Source organism: Typopeltis vanoorti, chromosome 11 (assembly GCF_054136105.1).
Source record: "Typopeltis vanoorti isolate ZY-2024b chromosome 11, IOZ_Tvanoo_1.0, whole genome shotgun sequence".
Lineage (NCBI taxonomy): Eukaryota > Metazoa > Arthropoda > Arachnida > Uropygi > Thelyphonidae > Typopeltis > Typopeltis vanoorti.
This window is the reverse complement of record NC_143559.1, coordinates 48,898,545-48,910,640: the sequence shown is the minus strand read 5'-3', so window position 1 is coordinate 48,910,640 and position 12,096 is coordinate 48,898,545. Positions and strand designations below refer to the sequence as shown.

At 36.4% G+C, this 12,096-nt stretch overlaps 1 protein-coding gene across 2 annotated transcripts in view; it reads left to right on the top strand.

Moving 5' to 3' along the window:
- The first annotated feature begins 8,349 nt into the window (after positions 1-8,349).
- The window catches only part of l(2)k09848 (WD repeat domain 74 lethal (2) k09848), a 102,307-nt gene continuing 98,560 nt past the window's right edge, over positions 8,350-12,096 (top strand). Inside the window, exons 1-2 of one of the 2 annotated variants that reach the window (XM_090400456.1) lie at positions 8,350-8,484; positions 11,129-11,235. In XM_090400456.1, the coding sequence (XP_090256582.1) occupies positions 8,430-8,484; positions 11,129-11,235 (162 nt within the window). In that variant the 5' untranslated portion in view covers positions 8,350-8,429. Of the gene's footprint in view, positions 8,485-11,128; positions 11,236-12,096 lie in introns of those variants that run through there. The other variant, XM_090400457.1, reaches the window with a different exon arrangement.

The window sequence follows — 12,096 nt, the reverse complement described above, 5'->3', positions numbered from 1 at the left end:
GTTTCTCGCTCTCTTCAAAGCTTGGAAATTTATAACGCATTTTATACTGTTGGCCGGCAAGTGAATCTTAAGAAACAATATACTCATAAAACCAAACATACTTTTTTTAAAGCCACTTTAGGCATCGCGTAAGTAGGAGGGTGTTCTCGCATTAGATGACATCGAGCATTAGAAGATTTATCCCCCACCACTAGTAAATTTTAAATCCACAATATGTTAGTGAAAAGCAGAATCATTACCCACTCTGTTGATGAGACCTGCAATTTGAACTTTCGTTAAGTGACATGTTCCAAAAACGTTTGTTAATTTATCGAAGTTCAAGTACTATTTAAGCTAATTTACTTCCGAAGTTAATTCCATATATCTATCGGTTATTTTAGAACGACTGCACTTCATGCATTTTGGGCAGGCTGTCCATATTTCCTTAAGACAAAAACGGGACATTGGGATGGCAAAAACGGGACGTGGTTATGTAATATTCTGTATTCATGAAAAAACAAGACGATAAAAAAAGTTTTTTTTTTTTTTTTTTACATAAACATATTGAGCTTACCATTATTCTTCAGTGACAGAACCCATACAAAATTTTAGGCAGACGTAGAGGAGACTGTATTTCACCACGATCGTACAATCAATATTTCCGATGAAGTGATCTTACACAGCAAATTTCGGTCTTTCAACATCTTACCATAAAACTTCTCACATTCCATAATGCAATTTTGTCTTACAACTAACATAGCCCTCATTGTCTCAACATTTAATCTAGATTTCTCCTTTGACCACATACTGTTCATAACAGAAAATATTCTCTCAACAGGTGCTATACTTCTTGGAAGACCAAGAATAAACTCTACAATATTATAAAAGTCTTGAAAATCTAGGCGTTTTTCGCTCATTTCAGAAAAAAATCGGTGCTTTTGTTTCATCACTTGTGCACAGCTTTTCCAGTTAAATCTGAATTCTTTCTGGAGATCGTCATATAGGAAGTACGGATTAAAGAAGAAGAAAAAAAATCAGCTAACGCCTATTTGTTCCCGTATAGAAAGTGGACGGGACCGTTTACCCTATCTAACGGATTAAAGTTTTCTTTTAATTAATATTCCGGATATTAAGGACTAAAATAATTTAATAGTCATGTGTGACCAACGTATAAGCTTATCAACATGAATAAACTCTTTCTGGAGATTAAAACTTCAATTTCACGTCTCTGACATTGCAAGGAAAGACTTAAAACTTTAAAAAATATGAAATTTAAACAGTTGGCATCGAATCACAAAAGCCACTGGTTAGCATACAGGCAAATCAAAAACTAACGCTACAGCAGAACAGACGATGCGTCTGAGACGCGCAAGTGTTGACAACATGTATTTTTATTTTTATTTTCTCTGAATAAATCACTGCAGATATCGATATTTAGTATCCAACAATGTCACTCCATGGTTATACAAATTGCTGGTATCGATGATATTGATATAAGATTATAATTTTAAAAAATCAGCTAACGCCTTTTTATTCCCGTATACGGGGAGTAGGCGAGGCCATTTAGCCCAATCTAACTTTTGGAGTGGGCAGTTCAATCTCCACTGGTACCAAATCAGAGATAGATGGCCCAAGGCTATCACTAATTAAGCGGTACTCAGTGAAGACAGACGGCTCAAATGTGCCGCCATCTCGTGGTCCCTAACCCTAACACAATATATTTAATGTCTGAAATAATGTGGGCTCTACGGTCGATTTTCTTGAGTTTACAGGACGAAAAACCCGAGTTTCCGGGAGGAAAAACCTGCTTGCCCGTGCCAGAGATCGACTAACTCGGGAACCGGTCGAAAAAAGGCTTAGAAAAATTTCCTCTAGTCGCCGACTAGACTCGAAACCAAGTCTTCCTTCGTGCGGCCAAGCTCTGTGTAGGCCTGTGTAGCTCAGTGGAAGTGGCGCTTGCGTCCTCTGCGCTTGGTCGCTTGAAGTCAGACTTAAGCTCAAGTCTAGTCACCGACTGGAGGAACATTTTCTAAGCCTTTCTGCGACCGATTCCCGAGTTAGTCGATCTCTGGCACGGGCAAGCGGGTTTTTCATCCCGTAAACTCCAGAAAATCGACCATAGCACCCACATTATTTCAGACAGTGACATATCTTGTTAGGGTTAGGTACCAAAAGATGGCAGCACTTGTTTGCCAGCCTCTTCATTGGTGGCTGCTATAATTAGTGATAGACATGGGCCAGCTATCTCTGATTGGCTACTGATGGAGATTGAACTGCCCACTCAGTCTCCAAAAGCTAGATAGGGTTAAAAGTCCTCGCCTACTCCCTATAAGGAATAAAAGGCGTTAGCTGATTTATTTTTATTTTTATTACTTTATGATTGACCAATATTAAAGGATATTTATAGTTTTTATTAAAAACGGGACAAAATTGACATTTTTATTAAAATGACAAGAACGGCCAGGAAATTTGAAAAAAACGGTACTGTCCTGTTCAAAATGGTATATGGTCAGCCTAATTTGCATTTTACCTGCAAATAAGAAAATGATACAGTTTGAGCTTTCAAAAAACTTATAATGTTTTGTGATGTTTGTATCATCGTTGATAATAATTTGTATCATTTATCAAAAATATGGAAAAGTTTGATCTGAATAAAAAAAATAAAATGAAATAAAAATCAGCTAACGCTTTTTTATTCCTGTATAGAGGGGCTGCTTTTTGCTCTATTCTAACTTTTGGAGACCAAGTGGGCAGTTCAATCTCCACTGCTAATCAGAGAGAGTTGGCCCAAGGCTATCACAAATTAAGCGTCACCCACTGAAGAGAGACATGAAAGCTCAAAGAGAGACAACAAGTGCCGCCATCTCGTGGTCCCTAACCCTAACAATATATTTAATGTCTAAAATAATGTGGGTTTTAAGGTCGATTTTCTCGAGTTTACGGGACGAAACACCCGAGTTTCCAGGAGAAAAAACCCGGGTGCCCGTGCCAGAGATCGAATAACTCGGGAACCGGTCGAAACAAGGCTTAGAAAAATTGCATCCAGTCAGCGACTAGATTTGAAAGCAAGTCTTATTTCGTGCGGTCAAGCGCTGTAGTGTGCAGTCACATCCACTGAGCTACACAGGCTCTCGATCCGAATAACACATTAATTTTTTTTTTTAAATTAAGACCTTCTAGATACTACATCTGTCTCTTGTCAAAAAACTGTTTTATGTCAAGCCACTGATGATAGTTTGTTATTTTCAAACAGAAATATCTGGCAATACGTTAAATATATATGATATATGATATATGATATATGTTAAATATGTTGAATATATATTTATAAATATATAAATATATTAAAAACAAATATGTGGCAATATGTTTTCTTGTGCTAATGTGTTGATAATTCTTAATTCGTGTCACAAGTTTCTCTCAAAAGTAGAATTTTCATCATCATTTGATAATAAATCATTGTGAAACATATGGTTTCAGTTCCTTTTTTTCTGATTTTTCTTATTCTTTTTTCTTTCCTTATTACTTCTGCTGTTGCTGATCGGAATCGATATATTATTATTACTGGCACCTCTAGGGATTTATGGACTCATTGATGCGAGGCCACATATCATTCACACCAGCTATAATACCGTTTCTTGAATACATTCACAGTACATGCAGTGATCACTACAAAGGTAAGGCGCTTCAATCGCATCCACTCTATGAGAGAAAAATCGAGCTGTACCTCCTTTCTTGACTGAAGTCGTGATCAACTTCCATGGACGTCGTCTCGCCCTTTCCCACTCTCCATGAATGAAAAATTTTATCGACTAATATCCCGAATGATCTTTTTATAAGTCACATCTTTCTTTCTCCTCTTTGCTAGTATTTGTGGTCCACAAATTCTCGGTCTGTTGTCTTAATCTAAATTCCACAGTTCCGATATCATCTTTAGCAACTCCTCTTCACCCTTTCCATTCTCATTGCCTCACTTGCTCGGACACTAGCAGACCCGACCTGCCCAAAATAATTCAGGTAATGTCGCATAAAAGCCTTGTTAAGAGGCAAAATGGCTTTCTTATCCCTATATATCAAGGTTGGTATATATATATATATATATATATATATCGCTCTGATATTCAACTTTCTATAAAATAAAACTAAGATTTCTAACCGGTCAGTTTCTTCTAGCATAATCCTCCAATGTCATACGATATTGACATCTCAACACTGCAAAGCATGTAAATTTACATTTACCATAAGTGAAGTGAAATGACAGCCATTTCACATATCCACAATTCCAGTCTATTCAAAGAATTCCGCAAGTACTGCATATCAACGGAATTTCTGTTGTCGATTGTCTTGCCTAATTTTACAGTCTCCAATTAGCTACATGTCTCATGTCAAATCCTACCCAATATAATTAATATAAAGATTGAATAGCAAGGTATCAAGTCATGATTCCTAAGGTACAGCATTGGTCATAATTAATTTTGAAGACTTATTCCATACACTAAGTTTTCATAACTTTCAGTCAGCCATCCCATGCTCTTATTCGGGCTAAGAATTCATAATCAGTCCAGTATCTTCCATTTTATGCAACTTCCCTCCTTGCTGCATCTTGGCCTTAGCAGTCCAAAATATCTTGATGTATCCATAACACTATTATGAAAGGTGAGCAAGTTAATGAAACGTGACGTAAAAAAAAAATCAGCTAACGCCTTTTTTTTCCCTGATAGGGAGTAGACGATGCCTTTATACCCTATTTAGCTTTTGGAGCCTGAATGCACAGTTCAATCTCCACCAGTAGACAATCAGAGATAGCTTGCCCATGTCTATCACTAATTATAGCAGCCACTGAAGAAGAGGCTAGCAAACAAGTGCTGCCATCTCTTGGTACCTAACCCTAACAAGATATGTTACTGACTGCAATAATGTAGATACCATTGTCGATTTTCTTGAGTTTACGGGATGAAAAATCCGAGTTTCCGGGAGGAAAAACCCGCTTGCCCGTGCCAGAGATCGACTAACTCGGGAACCGGTCGAAGAAAGGCTTAGAAAAATTTCCTCCAGTCAGCGACTAGGTTTTAACTTAAGTCAAACTTCGGGTGACCAAGCGCAGAGCACGAAGTGCCACTTTCACTGAGCTACACAGGCCTTTGAAACGTTATCTTTCCTTAATAAAACCATACTGTTATTTTTGGAGTATTCTCTATCAACCCATTTTTGTATGGGAGCTCTTATGAACTTTTCGTAATCTTTAGGCGAGATAACTACAGTACCATTCAGATGTAAGAGTGGTGGAAACTTGGGTGGCCAGAAGATGTGTTCAATGGCCTTGGTAAGGGTCCAGAAGGAGCGATAATCATTCGGAAATGAGGCGAATTTTCAGCATTTGGCCCTTTCAAAGTCTGATTTGGATTTGATGATGATTCTTTTGCAACTGTTGCGAGCTGCAGTATTGGCAGAGTGGGCAGTTGGAGTTTTGGTCTTGAGCCATTCTTAGTATATAGAGGTGTTTTCTTTTACAGCATTGCCACAGTTTTTTTTTTTTTGAGAACCAAGGCTTGACTATGGTAAATTTGGAGTGGAATAAGGGATGAAAGCCTTCATTTGTGTGAGGATTATTTCTGTTATTAGGTATGAGGAGGTGTTTGGATCAAAGGAACCGAAGCGGTAGTTGGACCATGAGAAGGAATAAAAACAGTTACTGAGGTCGTTCCATTTGGCATTCTTGTAGTGCCAAAAGACATGACACTGTGAATTGGTGGGTGGAGGTCTATGACAAAAAGAAACTCATATGAAGTTGTGATCCGAGTTACCAAGAGAAGAACTGACATCCACATTATACTTGGAAGGGGAGCTTGTTAGGAAAAGGTCAAGTGTGTTGTCAAATTGGAGGGTGTTGTCAGGTATTCTGGTAGATAGACTGATGATCTCTGATTGGTCTTTGCTGATAGCAAACACCTCAGCATCTCTTCCTACTTGATCGGTGAAACTAGAGGAAAAAATGCCAGTATGATTGTACATGTTGAAGTCCCCCAAGAAGGATAACCTCACTATTGGAGTAATTTCATTGCAGAAAGTCGAGCTTTAGAGAAAGAGAACGTTGAAGAGGCCAGAGTACTTAATGGAGTTTGGAGAGCAACAGAGAGAGATAGCATATGAAAAGGGCAAGTTGATTTGGTAAGAAACTTTTGAGCAAAAGCAGATTAAACCGTGAGATTCGAGGTTTTTCAATCTCTGGTTTGGTATGTCAGTTCTGATGAATGCACATGCGCCTCCCGTATGGCGGAAAGAATTGTATAATATTTGCTTTAGCAGTTGACATGAACACTGGTTGTTGAGGTTACCAATTGAGGTTCTGATATTCCTATCAGAACCTCAGTTGGGAATCGAAACCTCAGTATGTGGTTTTGATGACAGTAGGTTCTTGTGCACATCGTTTAAATTGCAATGGATGTGAAATTTTTTTAAAGAATTAATGTTGGTCGGTTGTTTGGTTGGATTTTGGTGTTTTTTATGGATTTTTGGAACTATTTTTTGCGGGAGAATTTTTGTGATCCTCAGTAAAATCGCATGTCATTGGGTTGTGGTCCATTGTATTTGGTGATAATGAAATAAAAAGGAAGTGAGGCATTCATTGGTAGGTGACAGACTCGCAAACATACCGCCCACACACAGCGGGAACTTGGACTCCTGTCCATATGTGCCTCATCGACCATTCCCCCTGCAGCCACAGTATTTGGTCTCCTTCTAGTCACACACTGGCAAAATATGTGGTTGCAGGAATTGACGTTAGTTAACTGGGTAACCTTCAGATTCGTTACTCAGTGGTTTGGTCCTGTGTGCTAACCTCGGCCTGCCTACAGAACTGTTTTTCTGCTGTATTACCCTGGATTGGGGAGTGTCCGGTCCTCCGAATTGAAATGAAATTGATATGTCTTTGAAGGTATTACTCTCACTGCATGTGAGAAGAGTAGGGGGACAGAATCTGGAACCCTTGCTGTAGTGACAAACATGTCTTCAGTCACTCTAGATCTCTAATAAGCGAAGTGGTGGTATTTCACTGGACAAAAAGACATATACCGCCTATGGGAAAATATATTTTGTTGCTACACTGATCGCTAGTCCCGAGTTCCGTTGTGGAAACAGTGAATCACTCTTATAAACGAGTTTATTAATGTTCATGTTCCTGCCGTATTACTCTTTTCCGCATATCAACTAAGTGAGCTCCCTCATTATTATGGTTACCCACTATATCGAAATAATAAAGCAAGCAAGCAAACAAACTAATCTATGCACACTATTATACAAATGGCAATATCAAAGTCCTCTAAATATCTTAATATGCATGATTAAGATTAGTTTGGTCGATTTTGTGGCAGACTAGATGCAGGAACAGTCTGCAATTCCAGACGATATTACCACTCTCCATTTTGTATTTATTTTAATTTTATTTTAATGGATATAAGTGTTTTTTTTTTTTTTTTTTTTTTTTTTTTTTTTTTTTTTGTACTCACTGCTTCGAAATTGCTGACTTAAAAATTTCCGCCTGTGTAGCTCAGTGGATGTGGCGTTTGCACACCACCGCGCTTGGCCGCACGAAGGAAGACGTCATTTCGAGTCTAGTCGGCGACTAGAGGAAATTTTTCTAAGCCTTTTTTCGACCGGTTCCCGAGTTAGTCGATCTCTGACACGGGCAAGCAGGTTTTTCCTCCCGGAAACTCGGGTTTTTCGTCCTCTAAACTCAAGAAAATCGACCGTAGAACCCACATTATTTCAGACATTAAATATATTGTGTTAGGGTTAGGGACCACGAGATGGCGGCACATTTGAGCCGTCTCTCTTCACTGCGTACCGCTTAATTAGTGATAGCTTTGGGCCATCTGTCTCTGATTGGGTACCAGTGGAGATTGAACTGCCCACTCAGTCTCCAAAAGTTAGATAGGGCTAAATGGCCTCGCCAACTCCCGTATACGGGAATAAAAAGGCGTTAGATGATTTTTTTTTTTTTTTTTTTTAATTTCCTCAGTTTGATCAAAATTTTCGAAACTCTTGCTTGGACTTGGCAGTTAAATTCAAAAAAAAAAAAAAAATTGGTTGTTTTATCTTCCAGTTCTTTTCACGCAATGCTTCATTGGGAATACAAACAACCACAACCTTTCAAATAATGAATATTAAAAAAAAATAATAATGAATATTATACTTTTTTAAATAATATAATGAAGATCGGCTTCCCCATTCCCAGTTTCAAGAATTTTGTTAAGCCTCTCATACTCCATTTCGTGAATAAAAGGTTCTAGTGGATTTATTTATTGATTCATTTATTTATAGAATATCAGAAAACGGTCTAGGCTACTCCCTATACGGGAATAAATGACTTTTTCCAGAATTTTTTTCGACAAATAAATTTTAGAAATTATTAATTTTCCCTTTTTCGATAGAGGGCACATCATAGTTTTAAAATGGTGAGAAACGTGTATGATGTTTATGTTGCTGCCGAAACTGGTTTGTTTAAAGGTATGCGTTCATATATATTTAAAAAAATTTTTATATTTAAAAAATTTTTTTTTTCAATATAAATGATCAGTATCCATGGCAATAAATTGATTAGTATAATGTAATTTTAATCAGACATACTCTTTCTGATTTGCTTACCCTGAGCTCAGAACTACATTCTCTGGACCATTACTAGAAGTACTAATGTTCACTTTATGATAATAGAGTGGTCTTTTTGTTTGAGAAGTGTGCCATAAACTTGTTTATTCTAGATCATCTCAGTTAATAGATGGGAGTGAGTTTACTGATAACATTAAAGCTGCCATGATTAGAACAGGTGTAGGTAGCTTAAGTTAAGGGGATAATAAATCCCTCATTGTTTTAGCCTCTTGGCTCTTTATCGTAGGTGTAGGTAGCGTTCTAAATATACGTAGAAAAACAATTAGTAAATCCATGTCTGTATTAAAGGTCTATCTGACAAACTAAACAAACAGACATTTAGACAAGCAAAGCATCGAAGGTGTCGATATAGACAAGATAATTGAAGCGTAAACGCTTCAATTATCTTGTCTATATCGAAAAGAAAATTACGAAAAGCAATTCCCTACCTCTGTTCAACTCCAGAACGATCTCTAAAATTCGTCGCCGAACCACAGCTTTTAAAAATTTCCACTTTGAAAATCGGACTATTTCCGATGTTTTTTAACATGGAAGTCTATGGAGAGAGCCTCATGAACTCGTTGCTGTGTGAAGCTTCCAGAAATTCTAGAATTTTGAAAATTTGATGCATCCATTACTAGTCTTAGACCCATTTTAAGTGAAGTATATAAAATTGTGGATGCCAATTTGCTCACAGCAAATCAGGAAGAAGAGAAGAAAAACAATACTTTGGGGTTTTTATTACTATTGATTCTTGGTCTTCGGTACATCATTTCAATGTCAGAACTGCATCAATTGCATTTCATCCCTCACAGATGTCACATTCGGTGGCATCACTTGGGTGCATCTACAAGGTTCTCTCCTTAAACTTCCATATTAAAAAACATTGGCATCACTCCTACATCATTTTCATTTCATTTCATTTCATTCCCCACAGATGTCATATTCGGTGACATCTTACAGTGATGCAAAGTGATGGGTGCCCCAACCAGTTGCTTTACACAGTAATACATCTGCAAGGTTCTCTCCATAAACTTCCATTTTAAAAAAAACATCAGAAATAATCTGATTTTCAAACTGGAAATTTTTAAAAACTGTGGTTCTGGTAATGGATTTTGGAGGTGGTTCTGGAATCAAACAGAAGTAGAGAATTGGTTTTTGCTATTTTTTTTTATTTTTATTTATGCTTTGGTTATCTTGTCTATATCAAGACCACATCAAAACCACCTTTAAATTCCCAAAATTGAAATTGCCTCACATTCAGGAATTGCCAAATTAAATTATGTGAAACCTTCTGTACTTAGTTGAAATTGGATGCACAACAGATATTAGAAAATAACTAAAAACCATATCCATTAAATCCACCTTTTGGAAAACAAGCCTTTTTTTGATCATACCTGGAAACGTTTCTTAGGACTGATTGAAAGGCACATAGCTTTTACATAGAAGCTTGTGAAAGCTTCATAAATCAACCAAACTTAAGAACGATCTCAAAATTTTGAAGATTCAATTATCATCTATACAATTCCAATCACAGTGCTCACTCTCAGAGTGCCTCATCAATATCCACCTAGAAATTGGTCAGTAACAAAAATTATAAGAATGATATCAGCTATTGGTTACTTCAGATAGGGCAAAGAATTAACAGGATCCTAAGTTGTGAATGAACACTTTAACATAAATTAATAGAACTAATTATGATTGGTGTCAATAATAGGAATTTCTGATTGGCTGATATAATGATTTGTTTTTGTTTTTTAGGTTTCCTACATTCCTACATTTTAGTTGCTTTTGAAATGTAGCATCACTAGTGTGTATGTATATACACACACACACACACACACACACACACACACACACAGTGATGCTACACTAGTGTGATATAATGAATGCAAAGTGTATCATTATACACATCACTGGTGTATGTGTAATATAGTGTATAATCAGTCCTATTAATTTATGTTAAAATTTTCATTCACAACTTAGGGTCCTGTTAATTCTTTTCCCTATTTGAAATAGCCAATAGCTGATGTCATCTTCATAATTGAATGAGCATGATATTGATGAAGTGAATTGTTGTGTGTGTATATATATGGGTACACATACACACAGCATTTCAAAGCACTTAACATTCATATTAGCTTTGCCCTTTTTTCCAGATTTTCCCCAAAAACTTCTTTCTGTTTGATATTCATTTCCCTTTTGCAGTTTATATTACCACCAAGAACCATCTTTATCATTTTCTTTATATCAGATATTCTCTCTGAGAATTCAACAAATTCCTTTGCTTCTTCTCTACAAAAATCATTCATGAGACCACCAGGCATAAATTGGTCTTCATTGTCCATTCCATTTTGAAATTTGGACATCACTTCCGTGTCACTTGAAACATGCTCCTATTTTAAAACGTATTTTTATGTTTAACATTGAATATATATATATATATATATATATATATATATATATATATATATATTTATTTATTTATTTATTTATAATTGATTAGGTGTAAATACAGAAAAGAAGGTTTTCGACAACTTGAACACACTTACAGATCTTAGTAGAGATCAGGAGATTACATCACTTTGCTGGGGTGACAACACAGAAAATGAGGTAAGTCTAATCATTATGAATTGTGCTTGTTTTTATCCTTTTCAGAGCAGTCACAAGTCTTGATTTACATTAGTGTTTTATAAATAAATTATGATATTTCATGATAAAGTGTAACATGGCTGTTAATGTAACTGAAGTCGATAGAAATGTATAAGAGAAGACAAGAATTTGATAAAGTCAAGTTGTCTAGCACGATATACTATTGAGATGTTGTTTCTTGTGTATTTTTATCTGTGTCATTACAATTTTCACATTGTATTCCTGAAGATGTCTCTGTGATAGAGACAAAATATTGAAACTCTTAAACCTGTTGTTTAATTATTTCTCTTTGTGGTCTAGTTATTCCATTAAATTGTATTATGGATGTGAGATATAATCATCATCAAATTCCTGCCATGTACCCTCAAGGGGTGTACAGAATATGATAGTACTACATTAAAAAAATTACATCATTATTATCTTCCTATCTACAATTTTCCTCCAAATCAGTCTGTTACTTGTCAAGACTCCAACATTATCAGATCTGTTATTTCTATCATCTAAGGCACTTTGTACCATATCAATCCACTTATATCTTGGTCTTCCTCTGGGTCATTTTCCTGCCAACCTAGCAGAGAACACTTGTTTTGCTAATCTTTCTTTGCCCATTCTGTTTAAGTGACCATACCACTAGAGATTAGCTCTTCTAATGCATTCCTGGATGCTGACAATGTCAAGTTCTTTCCTAATATCCTCATTTTTAATATAATATTGCCATTGATGCCATCTGTTCACGCCTCTCATCTTTCTCAGGACTCTCATATGTGCTGTCTCTAGTCTTTGGTCAAGTGTTTTACTTCTGACCCAGCTCTCAGATCCATA